This window comes from Hyla sarda, chromosome 13 (genome assembly GCF_029499605.1).
Source record: "Hyla sarda isolate aHylSar1 chromosome 13, aHylSar1.hap1, whole genome shotgun sequence".
NCBI classification, from domain to species: Eukaryota; Metazoa; Chordata; class Amphibia; order Anura; family Hylidae; genus Hyla; species Hyla sarda.
This window is the reverse complement of record NC_079201.1, coordinates 14,496,836-14,524,444: the sequence shown is the minus strand read 5'-3', so window position 1 is coordinate 14,524,444 and position 27,609 is coordinate 14,496,836. Positions and strand designations below refer to the sequence as shown.

The 27,609-nt window shown below is 43.4% G+C and overlaps 1 protein-coding gene across 1 annotated transcript in view; it reads left to right on the top strand.

The window, feature by feature from the left end:
• Nucleotides 1–18,820, top strand: part of LOC130297675 (protein-glutamine gamma-glutamyltransferase E-like) — a 50,211-nt gene extending 31,391 nt beyond the window's left edge. Inside the window, exons 9-14 of the mRNA XM_056550388.1 lie at nucleotides 1,725–1,967; nucleotides 2,790–3,104; nucleotides 13,245–13,307; nucleotides 16,146–16,303; nucleotides 17,023–17,156; nucleotides 18,549–18,820. Of these exons, the coding sequence (XP_056406363.1) occupies nucleotides 1,725–1,967; nucleotides 2,790–3,104; nucleotides 13,245–13,307; nucleotides 16,146–16,303; nucleotides 17,023–17,156; nucleotides 18,549–18,702 (1,067 nt within the window). The 3' untranslated portion in view covers nucleotides 18,703–18,820. The remainder of the gene's footprint in view (nucleotides 1–1,724; nucleotides 1,968–2,789; nucleotides 3,105–13,244; nucleotides 13,308–16,145; nucleotides 16,304–17,022; nucleotides 17,157–18,548) is intronic.
• Nucleotides 18,821–27,609: the final 8,789 nt, after the last annotated feature.

The following is a 27,609-nucleotide window of genomic DNA, read 5'->3' as shown; positions in this document are numbered from 1 at the left end:
TCATACAGGACAATGAGGTCACATGACATCATCTCATACAGGACAATGAGGTCACATGACATCATCGCATACAGGACAATGAGGTCAGATGACATCATCTCATACAGGACAATGAGGTCACATGACATCATCTCATACAGGACAATGAGGTCACATGACTCCAATGGCCTCCACAGTCACCAGATCTCATCCAATAGATCACCGCTGGGATGTGGTGGAACCGGAGATTCTCAAATTCTCATCATGGATCCGACAAATCTACAGCAACTGTGTGATGTCTTCATGTCCATATGGAGGAACTGTGTGAGGTCTTCATGTCCATATGGAGGAACTGTGTGAGGTCTTCATGTCCATATGGAGGAACTGTGTGATGTCATCATGTCCATATGGAGGAACTGTGGGATGTCATCATGTCTATATGGAGGAACTGTGTGATGTCATCATGTCCACATGGAGAACTGTGTAATGTCATCATGTCCATATGGAGGAACTGTGGGATGTCATCATGTCTATATGGAGGAACTGTGTGATGTCATCATGTCCATATGGAGGAACTGTGTGATGTCATCATGTCTATATGGAGGAACTGTGTGATGTCATAATGTCCATATGGAGAACTGTGTGATGTCATCATGTCCATATGAAGGAACTGTGTGATGCCATCATATTCATATGGAGGAACTGTGTGATGTCATCATGTCTATATGGAAGAACTGTGTGATGTCATCATATCCATATGGAGGAACTGTGTGATGTCATCATGTCCATATGGAGGAACTGTGTGATATCATCATGTCTATATGGAAAAACTGTGTGATGCCATCATGCCCATATGGAGGAACTGTGTGATGTCATCATGTCCATATGAAGGAACTGTGTGATGTCATCATGTCTATATGGACGAACTGTGTGATGTCATCATGTCCATATGGGGGAACTGTGTGATGTCATCAAGTCCATATGGTGGGACTGTGTGATGTCCTCATGTCCATATGGAGGAACTGTGTGATGTCATCATGTCTATATGGAGGAACTGTGTGATGTCATCATGTCCATATGGAGGAACTGTGTGATGTCATCATGTCCATATGGAGAAACTGTGTGATGTCATCATGTCTATACAGAGGAACTGCGTGATGTCATCATGTCCATATGAAGGAACTGTGTGATGTCATCATGTCCATATGGAGGAACTGTGTGATGTCATCATGTCCATATGGAGGAACTGTGTGATGTCATCATGTCCATATGGAGGAACTGTGTGATGTCATCATGTCTATATAGAGGAACTGTGTGATGTCATCATGTCCATATGGAGGAACTGTGTGATGTCATCATGTCTATATAGAGGAACTGTGTGATGTCATCATGTCCATATGGAGGAACTGTGTGATGTCATCATGTCCATATGGAGAAACTGTGTGATGTCATCATGTTCATATAGACCAATATCTTCAGCACCTTGTAGAAAGTATGCCATGAAGAAAGAAGGCAAAAGGGGGTCTAACAGGGTACTAGCAGGATGTACCTAGTAAAGTGGCCAATTAATGTAGAATCGAATGCATAACTACTGAACCAAATGGGTCTTTTCTTCTTTAACCCGTAGCCATATTACCGATAATGTGACATCACTTGCAAAATACTTAATACTTTGCTTTGTGTCCACATTACATGGACAGAACATTTGTATCTTTGTATTTAGAGCCCCCATTTCTTATTTACAGGCATCTACGAATTGGGCCCCACGTCTCAACGGGCAGTAAGGGAAGGGGAGGTAGACAAACCCTACGACACCCGCTTCGTGTATTCAGAAGTCAACGCAGACGTGATGAAGGTGATTGTCCAGCAGGATGGGAGAAAAGTTGTAGGAGAAACCGATCGGACCAAAGTTGGCCAATTCATCTGCACGAAGGGAGTGGGGACAGATAGCTACGTCAACATCACCACTGAATACAAGTATCCAGAAGGTATTCTAGCATTACGTTGTGTTATACAGTATGATGTCCGTGGATCTGGACCAGGGACGTGCACACATTAACAAGAAAGGGGGCTTGAGCCCCTGCCCTTTTGACACTGGGCAGTGGGGCATCATTATGTGGGCATTTAAATAAATACTCATGAGAAGTGTTTTGCCCCCCCAAAATGTCTGTGCATGTCCCTGATCTGGAGAAGTGGTCTCCGACTTGTGGATCTCCAGGTGATGGGGCACAACAACAATTTTCGGCCAGCCACATACTGAAGAACCAAAGGTTGGAGACCATTGATGTAGAGTAGTGGTCTCAAAGTGTGGCCCTCTAGCTGTTGCTCCAACTTTCCAGCATGCCCGGAAAGCCAAATACCTGTCTGGCTCCTCCAGAGGATCTGCACTGATCATGAAAGGTAAATCAAGGCTTCTTTTTTGCAAACCTTCAACTCCCAGCATGCCCGGACAGCCGTTGGCTGTCCGGGCATGCTGGGAGTTGATGTTTTGCAACATTTGGTGGGCCACAGTTTGAGACTGCTTGATGTAGAGCAGTGGTCTCAAAGGGTGGCCCTCTAGATGTTGCTTCAACTCCCAGCATGCCCGGACAGCCAAACACCTGTCTGCCTCCTCCAGAGGATCTCCACTGATCATGAAAGGTAAATCAAGGCTTTCCTTTTGCAAAACTTCAACTTCCAGCATGCCCGGACAGCCGTTGGCTGTCCGGGCATGCTGGGAGTTGATGTTTTGCAACATTCGGAGGGCCACAGTTTGAGAGCACTGATACAAACTAAGGCAATACTAACATTCCTTCACTCTTTTTCTTCAGGTTCACAAGAAGATAAGCAAACATCGGATAAAGCTCGGCAGCTGGCCGGTGTTCGTTCAGGATTTGTTGCCTTCTCTGCCGATGGGCGCTCCGCATCAGCCCCAAGACGGGAAGCCGAGGTTTCCGGTGAGATATCCGTTTCCGGATCACCTACGGTTGGAGATGACATTGAGGCCATCATGACTCTCAAGAACCTGACACCAAAAACCAAGAACGTCACGGTAAACATCAGCGCCGCTGCCATAGTATACAACAAGTCCGTGAGACGAAAGATCTTCAATCAGTCCATGACGGTGACTCTCAGCCCCAATGAAGGTAGGGGTCTAATACTTTTATTTTTTTAATTTTTTTTATTTTACAATTGTTTTAAACAGTCCTGGAGTGTTAGAAGGGTCCCCCCAAAAATAGGTCCATGACTGGCTGCCCCGTGCCGTTCTGATCACTGAAGATGAAAACAATGATGTTTCCTTAAAGTCTTAAACCAGTACAACCACGTGACCTCTGCTGCCGTGAAGGCTACAATATGTCATGTAAACCCAAAAATAGACAACTTGGAAAACGGCACTCAAAAAAAAATGTAAAACATAATTGCGATTTTATTTACCCTTGAAGTGAAAGTGAAACCAAATTTGTTGATGAATTGATTTACCCTTGAAGTGAAAGTGAAACCAAAATTGTTGATGTAAGTCTTAAATGACACAAGAATGTCTTCTATTGGTTGCACCATTTCCTAACGTGCTGCAGTGCAGACGACATGGCCAACCATGTCTACCGCTACACCTCTACATTATATATACCTCTACAAAAATATATCACTTAGAGCCTAATGCATAAGGAATGAATGAAGCCTAAACTGGCCACATGGGAAAATCGTGAGCATGATGTGGTGAAAAAACAAACGAAAAAAAAAAAAGTATGCTATTATGTTAGGCCTATATGGCAATGTAGAATGCGTGGCCAGAGATCGCTGTCTCCCATTGCAAGAGAGGGAGAAAACAAAATACAAGGGGGTCTACCTTGTGGAGTAGTTTGGGTGATATGAGCCCACCGCCAGACCTATGGAACCTGTATAAAAGAGAAGGACCAACGAGCGGCGCCTCATGTATTATCCCAATATATATGCTGGAGATCGGGGGAGATGGGGATGACCCCACGGGGCTTATAGATGGCCGCTCACCTCAAGATAGTAGTAATAGGCATATAACCTCAAAAACATGGGGTACGATCAATCCTAGAGTCGCTGTCAAGCCAGTGGGTTGCAGGAGTCGACCCAAGTCATCCTGTAGATATGTGAGTAGAAGGTCCGGCAAAAAGAACCCTTGAACCCGGCGCTGCAACTATTAGAAGTGGTAATGCTGCAATCCAGGTTATGGAGGAAGCAATAATGAAGTCCAGGTAATAGTCCCCAATCAGGGATCCCAGATCTGAGGAATGGAGGGCTTCCCCCGAAACGCGTAATCTTTTATCTTTATTGTTTTTTTCAATAAATGATCCTACTGAGGATCTTTACTATTACCTGGACTTCATTATTGATTCCTCCATAACCTGTATTACAGCATTACCACTTCTAATAGTTGCAGCGCCGGGTTCAAGGGTTCTTTTTGCCGCACCTTCTACTCACATCCGCCAGACCTATGGGGGGGAGATTTATCAAAACCTGTCTAGAGGAAAAGGTTGCTATTGGTTGCTGATTGGTTGCTATGGGCAACTCAGCAACTTTTCCTCTTGACAGGTTTTGATAAATCTCCCCTATTGTGTCTACTAACCTTGTAGGGTTGTTCCAGAAGATAGGCACAACTCTATAGAAGGCAAACCAGTATGCTGCTCAGGAGGCCCGATCCAGCTACCCTGAGGGTGCAGTTAAAGGAGTTCTATAGGATAGGGGATAAGTTATTGGTTTTCTGGGGGTCTGAGCACTGGGACCCCCCTCGATCCTCTAAATGGGGCCCAGCAGTCTGCTGGAAGAGGGCCTGCCGCGGCTTCCTGCGGGGGTCAAAACGTCCGCTTCTGGCAGACTGCCAGGGCCCTGTTCAGGAGATCACGGGGGTCCAAACGCTCGGAACCCCCCCCCCCCAATCTATAACTTATCCCTTTGGATAGGGGATAAGTTACTTTTTGCTGCACTACCCCTTTAAGAAGGCAATTGCAGTGTGGGAAAAATAGGGCCTAGATGAGTTCTGCTTTATTTTTGGACGTACAGTCTTCACCACAATAGATGAACAGGACTTTGCGATTTTATATGTATGTAACCATGTGACACGTTTCGGTGTCAATAAATGCCTTCCTCAGGTCCAACATGCAACACCTCCCCAGCCTCTTGTACAGATACATATGTCAGCCAGCCAGAACGCTTGGAGGTGTTTCACATTGGACCTGAGGAGGGGGCATGTTGCACCGAAACGCGTTATCCCATTGTTACATATCAATAAAGTCGTAAAGTCCTCTACATCTATTGTGGTGAAAACCCTATTTCTCCTGGCACAATTGCAGTGGTTGTGCTGCGTCGCAGCTCTGGTAGGTGAATGGGACCTCCTTGTGACCCACAAATGGGCCCGATTGCAACACAACTATCTTGGATCAATATCTTGCAAATGTTAAGTCGCAGTCACTGCCATGTGACAGAGTGATTTCTGGACATGCTACCTGTCCTAGACCTATAAGAGTTTTTAAGACATGTTGATACATTGCTCCGATAAATGAAGAAAACTCTGCAGACTGAAGACGTTCTTAAGACTTCAAGCTCGCCTGGACTCCAACATCGAGAGTTTTTTGGCCATGTGTCTGTAGCAGAAATCCCATCCTATCCATGTATCGAAGTACAAATCGAGCGAATAAAAGGCTCAATAAAAAATCGCTCACAATCTATTGGATGAAAAATTCATCATGGAAGACGTTTTATGGCCCGGCATATGTGTGGCAATGGTTGGCGTTAGAGTCAAAACATGTTGAGATGTTACACGTCTTCTTCAAGATCCTTCAAGGTTACAAGTCTCCTTCAAGGTCATTATATATGGTTTACTTTCAGCCTAGTAGACAGCTTTTACATCATCATAAGGCGCGTTTAGTCATTAAAGGGGTACTCTACTGGAAAAAAAAATTTTTATCAACTGGTGCCAGAAAGTTGAACAGATTTGTAAATTACTTCTATTAAAAAATCTTAATCCTTACTGTACTTATCAGCTGCTGTCTGATCCACATGAAGTTCTTTTCTTTTTGAATTTCTTTTCAGTGCTCTCTGCTGACACCTCTGTCCATGTCAGTAACTGTCCAGAGCAGGATAAGTTTGCTATGGGGATTTGCTCCTACTCTGGACAGTTCCTGAGATAGACAGAGGTGTCAGCAGAGAGCACTGTGGTCAGACTTGAAAGAACTACACAACTTCCTGTGGAGCATACAGCAGCTGATAACTGGAAGGATTAAGATTTTTTAGTAGAAGTAATTTACAAATCTGTTTAACTTTCTGGCAACAGTTGGTTTTTAAAACAAAAAAATGTTTTTCAATGGAGTACCCCTTTAAAGGGAACCTGTCTTACTTTAATGCTGCCCGAACCACCAGATATCACGCAGGTCTACCATGTCTTCTGCCGGCCCTGATTGATAGATTTCTCCCTATATCCAAACAGAGAAAGATTTCTCAATCAAGGTTGGTGGGGTTGGAAGAAGCCACTGAGACCTACCCAATGACTTGTTGTTTAGGCAGCATGAAAGTGATTTAAAGTTCCTGTTAAATAAAGTAGATGGGTAAAAAAAACTAAATTCAAGGCATAACACTTGCAGCTCCAATGTAAAAATCTGTAATAGGATCCCCACCTTCTATGTTTCATTTATAATACAAGTGTTTTCTTATGTACTGTACAACCTTAAAGGGGTATTCCAGCCAAAGACATCTTATCTCTAATCTAAAGGATAGGGGATAAAATGTCTGATTACGGGGGGGCCCGCTGCTGGGTACCCCCGGGATCTCCGTGCAGCATCCACATTCTATGCAGGGCTGCTGCTCCAGTCTCAGAAACCTCTGTGTTTCGGGGGCTGGAGAAGTCACACCACGCCCCCTCCATTCATGTCTATGGGAGGGGGCGTGACGGCCGTCACGCCCCCTCCCATAGACATGAATGGAGGGGGCGTGGTGTGACGTCACAAGGGGGAATTCTCGTCTCGTCTCCAGTCCCGGAAACACACCATTTGGATAGGGAATAAGATGTCTTTGACCGGAATACCCCTTTAAATAATGATAGTAAAAAGAAGAATAACATTTATTTATATGGCACCAGCAGATTTCGCAGCACTTTACAAATTGGGGGGAAGAAATAAAGACAAGTGTCAGACATTACATTACAATACTAAATATTGAAACAAGAGGCAGGGCCGGCTCCACCTATAGGCAAAATAGGCCGCTGCCTAGAGAGCCTTCTTGTTAATGTACACTGTCTCCAGGTCCTGATAGCTACCGTTCACCCCAGTAGTAATGTGATTACATGAGGAGGGGGTTAGTTTGTTAATTTGTCACCCCTGCAGTAAGGTGGGGCATGTAAAAGGGCTGAGTCGATGGGGACGCAGAATTAGCTTTTGCCTAGGGTGGCAAACATCCTTGCACCAGTCCTGGCAAGAGTAGTGAGGGCCCTGATCACAAGAGCTTACAGTCTATGAGGAATGGGGTTGAGACAAAGGGAAGAAAGTGCTGTATTGATACAATGGTCCGGCCATGTTTTATAAATAGGGTGGGTTATATGAAAGTGGGAGAACCCATCACCAACTCATTTCTAAAGGTCTAAAGCGAAAGGGGGGGTCGGCCGAATATGGCACTTTTGATGTCTCCAAGACCCAGAGGTCTCAAAAAGGGGCAAAGTCATAGTAGAGGAGACCAGTTAGGAAATGACCTAGACCTGCGTGAAGAGATGGGTCTTTGGGGGCATGATTAAAACTGTGGGCATAAGTCTGAGGGTTTGGGGGCTTTGTATGCAAGAGAACTGGTGCCACACGAGTAAAGTCTTGGGATTGGGAGTGAGAGGTTCGGATTATAGAAGAGTTTTCTTCTTTCCCTATGTGAAAAATTTTTTTTCTTGTAGAATTACAAGTGGAAGTCAACAATATTTTGCTCTCGAAAGCAATGAAGAAAGTTAAAAAAGAAGGATAAGGTCTTATTCACATTGAATATGGATCAAATACAGATGAGTAATATGGATCTTGTTCCATTTTTCATTCAGTATTTGTATTTTGTCCCTTTAGCTTCGTATTTTGATATATGCGACCCATTTGTTAGAGAGTTTTTTTTTGTTTTTTTGCTGTAAAATTAAGCCTGTGTGCAAATGAAAATTTAACTCTTTTTGCTGCTAAAAGGAGATGGGAAGACAAGTACATGGACCTGGTGGACCTTTCCACCAACTCCGCTGCTTCAAGTAAATAAATCCCAACTAGATTGTTCTGCATCAAGCAAACCTATAAACAGAACCATCAAAATTCTGCATGTGTCTAAATGAAAATTAAACTCTTCCACCTGAAAACACTGTGCACTGACTCATCTAAAGTGCCTTCAAAAAATTTGATTTTTCTTGGCCAAGAGTTTACCTGGGCCATTAAAATTCAGTCTGTGTCCAAATGAAAATTTATTTATATTTCTGATTTATATTTTCTGCAGTGACCCAAATTTTTTTTACTGTTCTGCGTCAAGGAAACCATCATACAGGGCCGTTAAAATTCAGCATGTGTCCAAGTCAATTAAAAAATATATATATAATAAAATAATAATTTTTTTTCTTAATATTCCACTACTGCAGTCTACCCCTTGTGCCAATGCTCCACTACCCTACTTAGCTGCCCAACTGCTGTCTTGTCCATCATGTTCCAAACTGTACTGCCACTACTGCTATTGTGTCTACTACTGACACCATCCGCACGTGCAACAGTTCTACCCTTATCCGGTTATACCAGCGCATCATTCTCCATTCTGTACTGCTGCTACTGCAACCCCTGCATTACTACACGTCTCCTTCCCTGTCCATCCTGTTCCATACTACACTTATGATGGGGATCCTACTCTGGCCGCACAGGGTAAATCTAAGAAATCTAAGACCAAAAATAGAGATAATTTTTGGGGGGCTTTTGCCCTATATATTTTCCTTAAAATAATACCAAAACCATTGCTACTATTTTTGGGCGGCTTGTTGAGAAGCTGTTGCGTCTTCCGATGTCCCAAGGCTTGTATACAGAAGAGGGTGAATCAGGAAAAAAACGGATACTTGGCGCGATCCACCAGAATAATGGAGAGAGTATTTTCCATTGGAGACTTTATTGCCCATTTTATTGGCTACGCCAGTTCATCTGACTAAGGGGCTCCTATGCCTTACTAATAGTATCTAGTATTAAGTAGCTAGAAATGAGTTGGATACAATCCTAGGGGACCAAAGTGACTGGTGCTATCTGCCCGTCCAACTGTGTCTCTGTGGACCTCTGAGAAGGTACTTATCCTCATCTTTCTGTCACTTCTGGGGTGGTACCAATTACCTGATATAGGAGACTACTCTCCACCTCCTGCTCTGCTCCTCACTGTTACACTGCTACCTTCCGAGGAAATTCTGACAACCCTCTCCATCTTAAAAGAAAAGCATACTACCTCTATGGCGCAATGCTTCATATTGTTACACAAGTGAACTCATTGGTGCCTGACTTACTGTTGCCCTTTTTGCCCACCAATCTTCTTACTTCGCTTGTTTCATGGTGATATACAGGGACTTTGCTATGCAGCACAACTCTATCTGGTTCTTCTGGTCTCCATCACTAGCCAATTGTCTTATCTTACAGCAGCTATACAGGGACCTCCTTAAGGACATTTTGTTTCACTTGACCGCTGCCACCAGTCCACCAATGTACCAATGCTCCTGCTTGCAGTTGCTCTCTGCTCTGGTGTTGAGGTCAGGGACGTGCACACATTGACAATAAAGGGGGCTTGAGCCCCTGCCCTTTTGACACTGGACAGTAGGGCATCAGTATGTGGGCATTTAAATAAATAATTATGAGAAGTGCCCTTTTTTCACTTTAGGCCCTGCCCCCAAAATGTCTGTGCATTCCCTGGTTGAGGTATCCATCCTTTATACCCTACTCTCTTCTCCAGCACATGTTCTAATTATTTAGGACTTATTGAAGGCAGCTAGTAGTACCACCTCTCTCCTCTATTGATTAGTTGGTGTCCCACCTGAGGTTCACCATCTGCACAACATTTGTTTGTATTTTAGGCTTGTTCTCCTAGGGGTAACATAATAACATAGTTCATAAGGTTGAAAAAAGACCAGAGTCCACCAAGTTCAACCTATATTTCTAATGAGTCCCTTCTGAGTTGGTTCAGAGGAAGGCAAAGGGTAAACATAGGTGTCGACATGTCAACTGATACTGCATAGGCACCATATAACCTAGAACTTTCCCTGCTCTAAACATCTGTACCTGGGGTAGATGCCTCATACTTTTACAAGTCTTGTGTGCACAAACTCTTTGCCGCTTCGAATTGCCCATGCTGGCATTAGTATCAATAAAATCCTCTTCTCTGGAGGATGGTCTCTCTTCCTCAACTGGGGCCCATCAGGACCTTTGATCAAGGCAACACAAATTCCCTTTGTTTCCTCCAGAGCTGTTCGGACTTCTAAGAACATGTTTCCATTTCAGGAAGGTCTGGTGAACAAATATTTCATTGCCTATACTGATTCAGATGAGGCATTGAACCACTTTATGGTCCCTCTTTGTTGTGCCATTTGTCCTCGTCTCCCAGGATTGTCTCTGAACGCCACCTGCTGGACAGTCTGTCAAGCAATACTTGGTGTTTCTCTATGTACTCTTCATAGTGCCTACACTCATAGTTTCCACAATGCTCTGCAGACTGTATGTATTTTTTTAGTCCACAAACGTGTCATCTCTTCACAATTTTCGGCACAAACTCCCATTGTACTTGGACTTATCTTCCAATAACACACATCACTTATTGCTTCTACCCAGTCCACTCAGCTAGACTGGGATCAATAGCCAGACAGTCAATCTTACTAACTTCTGGGCACTCTAACTCTGGACTAGTGCCTCAGAGCCCATACCAAGCTACGAATGGCTCCCAAAGCTACACAGTCTCTCTACTAGCTGTCCATCTTGACTGATGGTAGCTCCACCATCACCAATCAGGAGCTCAGATTTTTTTTTTGGTCCCTGTCTCTAGCCAATCAGTTTGTCTCCCTATCAAGAGACAAACTGATTGGATAGAGACAGGGACCAAAAAAATCAGAGCTCCGGAATAATGTACACAGAGACCATGCTGCACAACACATCCCAGGCTCTCCATGTCTCCTAACCTCTGCCTCCAGCCCATGGGAGTACCCCATGGTGGTTGTACTTGGGCCTACTTGCTCAGCACACACTCAGGAGGTCCTCATGGGAGTACCTCACAGTGCCTGTACTTGGCCTACTTGCTCAGCGCACACTCAGGAGGTCCCCATGGCTCTTCATCCACACTCTGTTCTGGTGCAGAACCCATGTAACTTTTATCCCTTCTTCAGTCCCATCCTGTTTGTCATCAAGCAGATCAGTGTTGGACTCTGTCTCGGGCCAACCTGTTGGTTAGCAACTTCTTTTCCTGCCAGCTGAAAGCCAGGAAACAATTTTTTCCTACACTGTGATTTTTACAGATCTATTCTATATTTTGGACACTTTGGAAATGAAGGAAGAAAGAGAACATATGGATTAAGAATTGTGCATCTTTCAGAAGGTAAATGCATGTCTTAGATTGGGGCATTGATTTTGAGGTGTGTGGGACAATTCTGTCCAACTTTAAAGGGCTATCAGGACACTAACATCCTTTAAAAACAACCCAGAATGTTGAAAACTAATAAAAAGAGTAAAACTCACCCTACCAATACCTCCACTGTCATTCTAACGCTTCCTCAGTCTCTGCTTCCTGTCCACTCTCTATAAGGACATATGACCACTGCAGCCAATCACTTGTCAGTGGTGACCCACTGTAACGCCGAAACGGGTGTGGACCCTCTATGCCAATTACCAGTTTGGCTTTGGGCCAAACTTGGAAGCTGGATCTAAGTACTCACCAAGTTTTCACCCTTTATCCAAACATGGATATGGAAGCTGTGCTTCTGCTGTAGGGGAGATACCAGGTCATTACCGCATGGGTGGTCAGGGTTAGGTAGTAGCTGGCCAAGCAGGCCAGAACACCCTGGTGCCAAGTACCAGGGATACAGGCAGGAGGGGCTAGCTGATGCTGGAGATGGTATTAGCGTAGCATAGCAGAGTGCAGAGTAGAAGAGATGAAATGGTGTTATAGCAGCACCGAGTCTGTGGAACAGCAGAGTAGAGAAGCTCAACTGTTGCAGACTAGATGAGTGTTTAGGTGTGCGTAACAATCCATGTCATACACTGGAGAATCAAGCAGGTACCAAGGGGACCAAGAAGAAGCATGGTCAGGAGAGAGGGATGTCCCGGGCCTACAGCGAGCTGCATGTGCAGCACAGTACTAATAGGCAGCAACCATCAGCGTTACAACGACGATCACTACAGCTAACGATTGGTTGGCAGCCGTAGTCATATGTCTGTGTTCGAAGCACCAACATGTAGAGACTGGCATAGGGGACACAGGACGCAACAGGACAGAAATGGTGAGGAGGATCAGAAAGATGAATACTACTCTTTTTATTATTTACAACATTATGAGCTTTTTTAAACAACAATGGCTGCACAATCCCCTTAACATGTATTTCTTCTATAAACTTATGACTCTTTACTTTGATCTCGGTAGGCTAAGTCAGTGGTGGTTTTTATTTTTTTGGTGGCTTTTTGGGAATTTAAGTAAGCAACTAATTATTCCAAATTTAAAAAAACTTAAAATATAAAAAAATTATTATATATATATATATATATATATATATATATATATATATATATATACACTAATTATGATGTAAACTAGTAAGAGTTTACATTGGGTGAAGGATAAGATAATAGCATTTTACACCTGTTACCGGCATCAACCCAAGAGAAACCAACGGTCAAAGACCTAAGAGAAGAGAACAAGTTTTCTTCTTCTTAAGAACGTTACCATTTGTCCAAGGATCTCCTGTCGAAAGTGAAAACAAGATCTCAGAATGGACACGACACAACCTATAAAGTGTATGTAGAAAAATGCCACATGGCTCATGGACCAACACTTACCATCGGTAGCTCCACCTTATTGACTCTTCTCCACTCATTGGAGCTGCCCGTAGACATTAAGGAAACAGAAAATCAAAACATTTCCTGAAATTTTCAATTCCTTTGGTCAGAAGGCAGCACAGATATTGTCTTATTAAAAAGATGTGCAGAAAGTATATGTCATTGAACTTTTTATTTATTTATTTATTTTTATGTTTTTATTGAGATCGCATTTCAAGGTAGAACACTTTTATGGCACCAACTAACCTCCTTGTCCTGTAATAGGTAATGGACAGGCAGTACCCGCTTGTTTGTCCTGCATTCCAAGCAAACGGAAGAAAAAGTATGGTAAGTCTTTTTTTTTTTTTTTATCTTTTTATTCTGCATTTCTTTGTATTATCCCAATCAAAAAATTACGATACAGAAAATCGACTCCATGAGTAGATACTGTAGCGTCTTGCATGAGTAGATATTGTAGCGTCCTGCATGAGTAGGTATTGTAAATCAGCCGAAGGCTATCAATCACTTCTCTACTATGATTTACTGTTCTGATCAATTATTTATCATGGGTCTTTAAAAGGGTACTCCGGCCCTAATAAATCTAATCCCCTATCCTACCCAGCAGTCAAACCCCCCACGATCACCTACTTATCCCCTATCCTGTGGATAGGGGATAAGGTATTTTTCACTGGTGTACTCCTTTAACAGGGTACTGAGACCTCTTTAGTGGGGGGGGGGGGGGAGCGTCCTTCATGGACCCTCTTTTGACATTTCTATAAAGGATTTCCCTTTTGACTACCTATGATTGTAAAATTTCTTTCTCATAAAATTATCTTTCTGTACTAATATTACAAGTGAAAACGATGGCTCGAGCATGAAATGCGAAATGGTTGCTGAATCGGAGGTATGCCACACTTTTTAGTCCAAATAAATACATGTATATGTTTGAGAAATTACCAGAATATAGTCACTAGTTGACTACATTCTGGTCATTTAAGTCAATGGGGCCAGGGTACATGTCCGCACACGTATAAGTCGGCAACGAATTTTGACAGGGATAAGATGTCTGATCACGGGGGTCCCACTTCTGGGAACCCCCGCGATCTCGGCTGTGGCACCCCAGACATCCGGTGCACATCCATGCCCCTTCAATGCAAGTCTATGGGAGGGGGCGTAGCCATGACATCACGGGCTGGGTGTGGCCTTGACGTCACGAGCCTTTGGCACTGTACCTGATGCTCTAAACGAATGCCGGGTGCATTGGGGAGATGGCGCGGTTCCCAGGCGGTAGGACCCCCGCGATCAGACATCTTATCCCCTATCCTTTGGATAGGAGATAAGATGTCTAGGGGCAGGGTACCCATTTAATGCAGCATTGCATGCCTACCATTCAAATAAATGCCTAATTTGTGACTTTAGGACACTATAAACTATACTCCAATCCAAGGTTCCACAGGTCAATGAGATATGCCAATAAAATCTCCATTGATATATTTGATGTTTACAGAAATCTGTATGGAGTAGCTATAGCCAAGTTCCTCAAGAGGACCCATTGGTGTTGACCGATGGTAGAATACTTCCGTGGATACAGAGTCCAATGAGGAACGTCAACTCCTTCCTTAACCATGATGTGCATGTGTGTCATGATTTGCAATGGGAAGTTTGGAGCAGGCTCTGGAGCTGAGTCAACGCCATACATGGTGTATGCCGGCTGCTCTCAGGAGCTAACATTCACCGTCAATGACCAATATTGGAGATCAGTCTGATGGCAGCCATTTACCTGTCTAGATGTTGCGATCATCTAGTCAGGTATTTGATATGTACTGCACCTGTCCTGGTTACAACCAGCATTCTTACAAAAGTGGCTGCTGTGACAGATCTTCTAGTACAGACTGCCTGTATAAGTAGAGCGAACATTTTAATGTAATGTTAAAGCATTGTATTGTTAAATATAAGCAATCAAAGATTGCTTATAAAGGTTCTCTAGAGGGACTAAAAAGGTGTTTGAAAAAATGTTTTTAAAAATATTTTTAAAAATTCCTCAATAAAAAATGTAAGCCGCCCCCCTCTCCTTTGTACATTTTTTAAATAAAAAAAATCTAAACTACAATACAATGAAAATATTTGGTATTATAGCATATAGAATTTTCAAAATTATTCATGTTATTGATCCCAAACTGGTAATGAAAAATGTCAGAATTGTTGATAGAAAAATTCATACCAGAAAAGTCTCTTTTACCTCAAAATTGTACTGATAAATGATAAATACAACAGGTGCAAAAAATGAGCCCTCACATAGAAGATAAAAAAAATGAAAACATTGCAGGGGTCCGGATATTCAAAGATATAAATAACAAAAATAAGTTTATAAAGCGAAAATGATACAAATTTGATATTGTTGTAATTGTGCTGACTTGTAAAATAAAGTTTTGTCACTTTTACCAGAAAGTGAACTAATAAAAAATGATTGCCTCACAAAATTGTGCAATTTATTTCATTTATTTATTTATTTTATAACTATGGAAATGCAAAGATTAAAGAAATAATTAAAAAGTATGAAATAAAATAAGTATACATACACACACACACACACATATATACTTTTGTATAATTTGCATATATTTGTATATAAATAAAAAAATACATGTCATCTATTTATTATTATTAATTTATTTCTTTAAGTAGAAGAACAGAACAAAAAATTATACAAAAGTATTGTTGTAATTCTTGTGACCCCTGGAAAAAAAAAATGCAACTGTATTTTGTTTTTTAAAAGTTATGGCGATGCCAAGATTAAGGAAAAAAAAAAAAAAAAAAAAAAAAAAAAAAAATATATATATATATATATATATATATATAATATATATATATTTATATTTACGTTTAAATAGTAAAACTAAACAAAAAAGTATACAAATTTGGTATTGTTATAATCATTGTGACCCCTGGAAAAAAAATGTTCAACTGCATTTTTTGTTTTCCTCAATTTCCCCCCACAAATATTTTTTCCTGGGAGCCAATAAAAAGTACGACAAGAAAAAAATAAAAACATTATGGATCTAGAAAAAAAAAACTAAAAACTAAACAAAAATTTGCGATTCCCCTGGATTGAAAGAGAAGAAGACGACCATTGGAGACCACTGCCATATTGTAGGGAAAACTAATACAACTTTTTTTGTTTTTCAGAGAAGGAAATTCCTATAAAGATCGCGTACTCCCAATATGAAAACGTATTGACCCCGGATAATATCATTAGTGTGACGGCTGTATGTCAGGTTGAAGACTGGGGAGATCTATTGGTAGAAAATAACACTGTCTTGAGGAAACCAACGCTGGCCACTAAGGTACGGTCTCAATACCTAAAGTTCAACAATGTGTCAGTAGCACCAAGGACTACAATTTTTTTAATTTTTTTATTTTTTTTAATTATAAAAACAGCGCCACTCTTGTCTGTATCTGGTATTGCAGCCTAATCCAATTCAAGTAAATCTGAACTGTAATACAAGCTGAAGAGTGGAGCTGTTTTTGGAAAGATTCTTTTTTTTAAACTGTGCAGCGCTTTTAAATTTTACCGTAGATTATTCATGCAAATACTGTGTTTCTGAGCTGTATTTAACATTCAAAAACATGTATTTTTTTTTTGAGTATTTTAAATTTTTGGCCATATATGATTAATGGCCTTCTCTTGGGATAATAGTATATATATAATAGTATAGGCCAGTGTTTCCTAACAAGCAACCCAAAAACGTTACAAATAACTGTGTGTACAAAAAGCCGTAGAAAAGAATAATCCTGCACTGGTCCTCCAGTGGTCTGACATTGTTGGGCCCATGTTCTGACAAATAACAATGAGTAAAAAAACAAAACAACGTAGTCTCAAGGTGATAACAGGTGCTCAACCCCAAGTGTAGTTGTGCACACATACAATGGGGTAGAGGACCGCACCTATGGACAAGAGTTGACACAAGAGTACACAATACTGAAAACCATAAAATACTATAAAAAAAAAAAAAAAAAAACATTAGACAACCTCTTTAGTAACATTCCTGTTCTCCTCTTCCAGGCTCTCGGACCGGCTGAGTTGGGTAAACCAGTGACGGTGGAGGTGAGATTTACTAACCCCCTGCCGGTGTCCGTGAAGAACTGTGTGCTGACCGCAGAGGGCAGTGGGCTGATCAAACATGAAGTCAAAAAAAGGTAGGTGCATACGGTCAGCCATACCCTATGGCAGGAGCATTTCTAAGATCTAACAACTTTTACAACCCAACAGGCTTAGATGCATCAATTTATCAGTATTGGTGCCCCCTAGTGCCCCCTACTCTCTAATGATGCTCCTTAGTGCTGAGTGCTAATGCACATTTGGGCCCCTACTAAATATTGGTGCTCCCTTAGTATCAGCAATTCAGAATAGGTGCCTCCCTTAGTGCTCCCTCTTATGATTGGTGCCTCTTTAGTGCTCCCCTGAGTACTAGTGCCCCCTCAGTACTGGTGACCCCATCCAGTACAGCACCACTTATTTCTGGTTTTCAATCTTAGTGAAGCCTCACCCCTCAATAGTGGTGCCCCTTCTCAGCAAAGTCCCTTTTTCTCAGTACTAATGCCCCTCACAATAAAGCCACCCCTCAGTACTGTGCTTCTTCCAAGTTAAGTCCTACTTTCTTAGTATTGGTGCCCCCTCTTAGTAATGCCCCTCTTCCTTAGCACTAATGCCCCCTCAATAAAATCAATCCCTCACTACTGGTGACCACTCTCAGGAAAGCCCCCTTTCTTAGCACTTATGCCCCCTCTTTGTAAAGCCAGTGCCTCAGTACTGTTGGCCCCTGTCAGTAAAGCCCCTCCCCCCCCCCCCTCAGTACTGGCGCCATCTCTCAGTGTAACCCCCCTTGGTACTAGAGGTCCCTCCCAGTAAAGCACCTCCTTAGTACTAGCCCACTAGTGGACTTGACAGAATGTTGGCCTAAAAGGGGTACTCTGCCCCTAGACATCTTATCCCCTATCCAAAGGATAGAGGATAAGATGTCTGATCGCGGGTGTCTTGCTGCTGTGGACCCCCACAATCTTGACTGCGGCACCCCAGACAATCTGGTGCACGGAGCAAACTTCGTACCATGCCGTATGACTGGCGATGCAGGGCGGAGGCTCGTGACTTCACGGCCATGCCCCACCTGTGACGTCACAGCCATGTCCCCTCAATGCAAGTCTATGGGAGGGGGCGTGACTGCCACCACGCCCCCTCCCATAGACTTGCATTGAGGGGGCGTGGTCATGACATCACGAGCAGGGCACGGCCGTGGCGTCACGAGCCTCCGGCGCTGCCCCCTGATGCTCTAAACAAATGCTGGGTGCAGCAGGGAGATCACAGTGGCGGGACCTGCGATCAGACATCTTATCCCTTGGGATAGGGCATAAGATGTCTAGGGGTGGAGTATCCCTTTAAGGCTATGGCCAGCATGGTTTTTCCTGTCAAATCCTTTTGTTTTTTTAGAAAACAAAACATCAGAAATGGTTGGGAGCCATTTATCTCATCCTACTGGACATGTACAACCGTGATCATTGGTTTTAACCCAAAGTATTTTTTCTGTCTTCCAGTCTTGATGTCCTGGATCCCGATCATACGATGAAAGTGGTTTTGGACCTTGAACCTTATGTGTCGGGAGAAAAGAAGCTGCTGGTGAACTTCACATGTGACAAGTTTACTGACGTCAAGGCATTCATGTCCATAAATGTGACCGGGATGTCTTGATAGTTGCTGCCCCAAGGTTCTGTGTTCTCCTATGTTATCCAGGGTCTGGACTTGAAGGTCACATGAAGATCCGAGTCTTACTTCATCTACTCTTTATATAGAGGATATGGTTTTTCTAAATATTCATTTGCTGCTATAAACTTTGTAAATGTCTTTTGATTTACTGTATTTATTGCTACTGTACACCATTATAACACTCATGCACAGATTGGATTCCAAGGAACGACAGGGTTCCCCAAAATGTAAAAAAAAGAATTGGGGTCATGGTGGTGGTGGAAGGGTTCAGTGGTGCCATCCTGGTAGTTGTGCCAAGCAGAAAGCTTCATAGCTGTAGACAGTCAATCCCACAGGTGTTAGATCAATACTGAGGTGTGGATGGACTCTTTACAGCGGCCCACAGAAACCCTCTGGGTCAGTATCACAGTCATTTTCGTTGTGTTGTGTTATGGATGTCAATATGGCGGTGCGCATGAGGGTTACTCACAATAAAATAAACCTTCTACAGTCAAAACCTATTGTGGCTCAGCATTGTGATATTGGACCGGTGTCATCCACCTCAGAGGACATAGAGTACACCACAAAAACTCACTCAATCAGGATAACTTACTAACACCTTATCTTGCCAAAAAATCAACTCAGCTCTGCTACATTAGTCTTTTGTATTTCCTAAAAAAATTATTTTCCTCTGTTTGACAGCTGATCATTTCTGTAAATGTATCAAAAAGGTCTTTTTACCCCAGAAAAGACAGATCCAAAGTCTGGGCCACCAGGTGTCTCACTTCTCTGTAATCTGCTATTTACTGCCTGTCGTTAACTGAAATCTGTCTCTAGTAACAAAGATGACCAGACAGAGCACAGGAAGTGGGGGCAGGACTTAGTCACTGATATGTGCAGGAGGGAGAGAGGCAGAGCTTGGACATGTACCTGTACCTGCAAGCTGCATCCATTCTCCAGAAGATCCGCACTGTCTATGTGAGGTAAATCAAGGCTTCAAGCTGAGTAGGAAGAAGTAAATCCGGCACTGTGATTACTAGGGGCTGATAATGTGGAATGGCGAACTGAGGTTGGTCCAGATAACCAAATACAAAGAAGTAGGCAGAGACGGCACTCACCAATCAGCGATCTTCTTTATTTTTGAAAACATCATATACATGGCAGCAACCAAAGCGGGTAGTACCCGAGAAGGCAAGGCACCCCCGCCCCTCCTTCTCTGTTACTACCTGCTATAGTTGCCGCCATTTATATGATGTTTTCAAAAATTAAGATTGCTGATCAGTGAGTGCCGTCTCTGTCTACTCTGTATTTGTAAATCAAGACTTCCCTCTCATCTCAGCAGCAGCAGTTCAGTGATATGTATAACCTCTTCCTTGCTGTGCTGTTGCAGTTTCAATTCTGCTCACACTGCACCTTGCAAAGCCAGTGCATCGGACGTTATTTGTGACGGGAGAAAAAACAGTACATGCACTATTTTTCTCCCGTCATAAAATAGCGTCCGTTATTAACAACGGGCTATGACGGGTTAAAAAGGATAATGTAAAAATCCCGCAGACTTTAATGGGATTTTGTAACGCCCGTATGGGATTTTGCAACGGACGTTTAACAGACGTTTTTAAGGGTCAAAAGGGAACATTATAACGGCTCTTTAAAACGGAAGAGCTTTATAGTGTGAAAGCAGCCCCCCCCCCCCCCCACATGCCATCTATGGTAGGGCACAACAATAGCTCAAAAGAACCCCATAATTTCTCCCAACACTCCCTCATACATCCCTGTAAAAAAAGAAATCATTTATAGGGGTCAGAAGAGAACAATTCTATGCATATCAATTTTGCTTAAGTAGTAGAATAATTTGTTTTTATCACATTGAGCTACAGAACAAAGATTATGTATATTTTTTACCATAAAGAGCACTGCATAAAAACCACCTCCCCCCCTCCAAAAAAAAAAAAAGTTGCAAAATTGCAGTTTTGTAAATTTCCGCCTGCAAATAATAATTTAGTTGTTTCTCGGTACATTTTATGGCAAAAAAAAAGATGTCATTACAAAGTACAATTGGCTGCATAAAAAGCCCTCATATGGGTCTGTAGGTGGAAAATAAAAGAGTTATACTTCTTAAAAAGGAGAAGAGGAAAAAACTAAAACGCCAAAATGAAAATTGGATGTGTGCTTAAAGGGGTACTCCGGTGCTCCAGCGTTCTGAACATTTTGTACAGAACACTCGGAGATAGAGGCCGTGATCGTGATGTCACATCCACGTCACCTGGTGATGTCGCGTCAACCCCCCCCCCCCGCCATTCATGTCTATGGGAGGGTTGCGTGTTGGTTGACACGCCCCCTCCATTCATGTCTATGGGAGGGGGCGTGTCAACCAACACGCAACCCTCCCATAGACATGAATGGCGGGGGGGTGACGCGACATCACCAGGTGACGTTGATGTGACATCACGATCACGACCTCTATCTCCGAGTGTTCTGTGTTGGTTGACACGCCCCCTCCCATAGACATGAATGGAGGGGGCGTGGCGTGACGTCACCAAGGGGCGTTGCGGGAGATTGCGGGAGGCCCCAGCAGTGGGACCACCACGATCAGACATCTTATGTCTAGCAGCGGAGTACCCCTTTAAGTTGTAAAACAATATGGCCACCATTATAGCTCCCATAGGCATTTTCCCCTAGTTTTCCAGACTCCTGAATATGAAATCTCCCCAAATAAGCTGGTATATGAAAGCAGGGGACTTGTTATCATACAAATTCACTATTTAGGAGTGTGTGGCAGTTGGGTGACAACTTCTGGGGCAAGGACTGTAATGGCAGCCATAGTGATTATCATCCTGATACATTGTAACAAACCCTTTAATCTTTTATATTACCATTAAAATTGTTGTTGGGTTTAAAAAAATCTATCTTACAAGTGCTCTATTAGGGGATTCTGGGGTAATAGATGGGGGTCCGTGGTTCAGGATCCTTATCTATAAGCCAAAATTTACAAGGTCTTCTAGCAGCGTCTCTTTCTCGGGAGGACCCAACCCACATTTCCCCTTTAGAGGCGCTGTAAGAAAAATTAACCACCTACAGCAGGATACAATGTCAGGGATGCATTAACAAGAAAGCGGGCTTGAGACCCTGCCCTCCTGACACTGGAAATAATTATGAGAAGTGCCCTTTTTTCACTTCAGACCCTGTCCCCCCAAATGTCATTAGCTTACCTTCAGGGACCCAGGGATAACAAGGAGTAGAAAGGGGACAAAACCCCCTTTAGGCTTTACATCCAACATGCATATTTGCAGTGAGGGGGCATGGCAGTGACATCACAAGCAGGGGGCGTGACCATGACATCACAAGCGGGTGGGTGGCTATTGTTCCTGAATTCTCCAGATGGTGACCATGCACAGGCCGCTCCTGGGGGTGCAGAGGATCTTAAGGCTGCAGCGATACAATGGTTTCAAAAATGAATGAAAATATATTTCCCACAGACATCATGGGTCCAACAAGTAATGGCAAAAGGATGGGCAGAATTCCCACAAAAAGGACGGGTCCAGCATGAAAAAAAGTATTGTTGTGGAGGAAGAAGCCAAGTGTGAATCATCAGGAGGCATCAATGTCATTGTTATTGTTACTTGGTACTTATACGACGTATTGTTTCGGGAATATTGTATTATTCTTCCTCTCCCTGGAACTATGTATATGGTCCCTTAATGGATATAGTCTGACTTGGTCTTGCAGTAACCTGAGAAGGTTACCCATATCACATACCACTTAGGAGGTTACCCATATCACATACCCCAAAGGAAGTTACCCATACCACACTCCCCTGAGCAGGTTACCCATATATATGGTAACACACTGTGTTACCTGTGGTTTAAAGGGAGTATTGGAGTTTTCTCGTGGGACTGTACACGATATTGTGTGAATTCAGGCACACTCTGTCGCTACTTGTGTTTTGCATGCAGGTTGCCCATATCACATACCCCAGAGGAGGTTACCCATACCACACACCTCTGAGCAGGTTATCCATGCCATGTACCCATGAGGAGGTTACCCTTACCAACGAGGAGGTTACCATATACCAATGAGGAGGTTACCAATACTACATACCACTGAGGAGGTTACCCATACCACACACCCCTGAGCAGGTTATCCATACCATTTACCCCTGAGGAAGTTACCATTACCAATACCATATACCTATGAGGAGATTACCAATACTACATACCCCTGAGGAGGTTACCCATACCATTTACCCCTGAGGAGGTTACCATTACCAATACCATATTCCTATGAGAAGGTTACCCATACCAGAAACCCTTGAGGAGATTTCCAATACCACATACCGTAGAGGAGGTTACCCATACCATTTACCCCTGAAGAGGTTACCATTACCAATACCATATACCCATGAGAAGGTTACCTATACCATATACCCTTGAGGAGGTTTCCAATACCACATATCGTAGAGGAGGTTACCCATACCATTTACCCCTGAAGAGGTTACCCATAGCACACACTCCTGAGCAGAGTACACATACCACACACCACTAAGGAGGTTACCCATATCACATACCACTGAGGAGGTTACCCATGCCACATACTGCTGAGGAGGTTACTTATACCACATACCTGAGGTGGTTAGTACTTTGCACATTGTAAAATGTTGAGACATATTTTATACATGCATTTTCATGAAAAGAAAAAAAAAAGTTTGCTGAAGACAAGCAGACTAAGGACACGGATTACTGGAACCAAGTCCTGTGGTCCGATGAGACCAAGATAAATTTGTTTGGTTCAGATGGTGTCAAGCATGTAATCAGGTGAAGAGTACAAAGACAAGTGTGTCTGTCTACAGTCACCATGGTGGTGGAGTGTCATGGTCTGTGGCTGCATGAGTGCTGCTGGGACTGGGGGCTACAGGTCACTGAGAGAACCATGAATGCCAACATGTACTTTGGCATACTGAGGCAGAGCATGATCCCCTCCCTTCAGAGACTGGGCCGCAGGGCAGTATTCACACATGATAAAGACCCCAAACAACTCCAAGACCCCCATTGGCTTACTGTGGAAGCTGGCGAGACAGAGGACCCAGACACACCCTGGCAGTATGCAGTGAAGATGGAGGCAGGGAGTCCCTCTGAGTCACTTGCACATATGGCACGATGCATGCTCAGTTGCTTGCGTAGTGACCAGCGAATTGTCACCATTCGGCAGCGGGATGACTTCTGGCTCTCCACCTTATTGGACCCTCACTTCCGGTACAAAATGGGGCCTTTTTTACACCCACTGAGAGGGAGGACAAACTAACCTATTACAGAGACACCCTACGTAGTCAGTTGGCCGATGCCTATCTGCGCCGTTGTTCATCCGCTTGCAGGTCTGACTGGGGGAGCCTTCTGTACTCACCTTGCACTGCCATGGCTGCTGGGGAGGGGAGGGGTGGCAGGAGCGGTACCAACTCCATCAGTAGCAGCCTGAGGCTACAGTCGCTGATGAGTAGCTTTCTTCACTCGCATAGTGAAGCAACTCATCAGCAGCAGGTAGACATGGAGCAGGACCTGAACCAGCAGGTGGTGGCATATCATGGCATGCCCATGCCAACACACCTTGAAGATCCGCCAGACTTCTAGGCAGCCGCAACTAGCAGAGTTTGTCCTTGGAAAGCTGTCCTGCCCGGTCAGTAGTGTGCCATCAGAGCGAGTGTATTGTTGGATGCAAATATTCGCATTTCAAATTTTTATTGCGAATCTCGCAAATTCGGAATTCGCAAATATTGCGAATATATTCGCTATATATTCAAAATTACGAATATTCCCTTTTTTCCCACAAATGCCCATTCTGCACAAATGTGAATATTCGCATTTTCCTTCTTTTCACTTCTGGGCCAACTAAAATGATGCAAATACACTTGTCAGAGGTTATCAACAACATCCCTAGCAACCAATAGTAAAGTTGCCCACCCCCTCACTGTTTTCTTCCTCGAATACGTGAATATGCGAATACAACAAATACGCGAAATTCACGAATATAGGACGAATATTCGTCTATATATTCGCGCAATATCGCAAATTTGAATATGGACAATGCCGCTCATCACTAGTGTTTAGTGCGGCGGGGGCCATAGTCACCCCAAAGAGAACTCGTCTGTCCACGAAAAATGGACAGACTGACCTTTGTGAAGATGAATCAGGCATGGATCAGCCAGGATTTCCACCCACCAATGCCTGATGCATCAGAGTAGATTGACCATAGTGCCACACCAACACTTCACAAATATGGATAGTGCCAAACAGATTTAAGCACTGCTCCCCAGTTACAAACATTCCTCCACATCAGACCTTTTTCACCCACCTTCGTCACCGGGTACTTCGTCACCCACAGGAGTCACTTTCAGGACTCCTGATGCTGCTGCTGCCACCTCCAGGCTATCTCATTCTGCCACCATATGTTCTCCTCATGCTGCTGCCCCCTCCAGGCTGTGTCATTCAGCCGCCATATGTTCTCCTCATGCTGCCGCCAACTCCAGGCTGTGCCATTCAGCCATAATATGGTCTCCTTTTGCTGCTGCCAACTCCAGGCTTTGCCATTCAGCCACTATATTGTCTACTCATCTGCCGCCAACTTCAGGCTGTGCCATTCAGCCACTATATGTCTATTCATGCTTCCGCCACCTCCAGGCTGTGTCATTCAGCCACTATGTGGTCTCCTCATGCTGCCGCCACTTCCACACTGTGTCATTCAGCCACTATATGGTCTCCTCATGCTGCTGCCAACTTCAGGCTGGGTCATTCAGCCACTATATGGTCTCCTTTTGCTACCACCAAATCCAGGCTGTACCATTCAGCCACTATATGGTTTACTCATGCTTCCGCCATCTCCAGGCTGTGTCATTCAGCCACTATGTGGTCTCCTCTTGCTGCTGCCGACTCCAGGCTGTGCCAATCAGCCACTATATGGTCTACTCATGCTTCCGCCACCTCCAGGCTGTGTCATTCACACACTATGTGGTCTCCTTATGCTGCCGCCAACTCCAGGCTATGTCATTCAGCCACTATATGTTCTCCTCATGCTGCCACCACCTCCACGCTGTGTCATTTAGCCACTTTATGTTCTCCTCATGCTGCTAGGACATTACCTAAACATTTTTATGGTAGCACTAGCTACCATAAATCTTCAATTTAAATGTGAAAGATACAATTTCAAGATACAAGTACTAGCTTTATGCGCCCACTTATCCAATGGCACAGAAGCTGAATGTGCTCCTGTCCAAGTTGCTGGTACTGCAGTCCCTCCCTTTTCATTTGGACACTCAGAGCATGGGGGTGCGCTGAGAGGAAGGGGCTGGAACAGGTGGTAGCTTGCCTTGCGGCAGACCTCCAGCTCGATGCTCACCAGAATGGGTAATCAAAAAATTTAAATAAATTCAAATAAAATAAAATAAAAATGACATAAAAATCTGCCACATCCAGACGCTCCATGGCAGTGATTCTAATAGTGGTGCCTGTAATCTGCATGTCATACTGAATAACAGTATTATTTCACTAACACAGCACACTCCCTATGCGTGTTAGGACAAGGCAAAGTGTTCTACACCCCTATTGAGCCTCTCTGTAGGCCAGAAATAGCCATTTTTAATAGCGATTTGCTGCAAATAAATTTGGACCGAACCGATTTTTTCTGAAAATTCAACGAATCGCTCATCTCTATTTGTTATGGTCACATGGTTTAACACATCAGCGTGGTCATGTGAAATTGGTCATGTGATCATTGCCATGTGATTAGTGTCTAGTACCCTATGCGGGCGCAGGACGGCAGCCACTCACTGATGCGAAGTGACTTCTGTTGCTGCACACACAGTATGTTCACAAACGCTGGCCGCATGTCTCCGGTGGATGACGTATGGACATCGAGGGTAAATGGAGTTGCCATGAATGAAACGATCAAGCACTCAGACTGATATATTTATTCTGATCTGTGTTGAATATGCACTATACACATGGAGGTGTGAATATAGAACTTGTTTCACTGTATGTTCTATAGGATTATAGCTGTTTGAATGTAATTGTTTATATGGGTGGACACACCCCCTAATGAGATGATGTCATCACTTGCTACCATATATAAGTATGTTGTATACACTGATTCACTATGCTTGAAAAAGATCCTGACTGTGGATTGAAACATTGCATCTTGTACTGATGGGTGAATAAAATGCTTCATTCTTCTTTTTTGCTGTCTGGATCTTGGGACGTGGAGTCGAATCTCCTGGAGCCGAGCACCCAATGGGACTACAGGTCCTTCACAGTGCCTTACCTCTCTGCTTTGTTGTTGCATAATTACAATTATTGCAGCATGATCTCCCTCCCACCCAGCGGTCGCTCCACCCATTAAAGCACAGACAAGCTCCCTCTGAACACCTGAATAGTGATGTAATGTCTCAGACTACACTGCAACCTGGGTCGCTCCATGCATGTAAGCACAGACAAGCTCCCTCTGAACACCTGACTAGTGATGTAATGTCTTGGGCCACACTGCAACCTGGGAAAACCCGAGACAACACACATTTTGTATGCTGCTAAATATGAACATCTGGGCAAAAATCACAGAAGAATCAAAGACCACCATAAAAATACAGGTACAGACACTATATTATGAACTACACTAACTTTACAGCCCCTGTAGCATAGTCAAATAAAAAAAAAATCCCAGAATACCCTGTGGTAAAGTGTACTGGAAAGTGGTGGATTCGATGTAAATTTCACCTGGTTTCCTCAGCCAGGCATGATAAAGGAAATCCAGAAGGTTATATGCTTCTTTAGCAGAGCATAGTCTTCTAGGGCTCTTTTGTTTAAAGGGGTATTCCAGGAAAAAACTTTTTTTATATATATCAACTGGCTCCAGAAAGTTAAACAGATTTGTAAA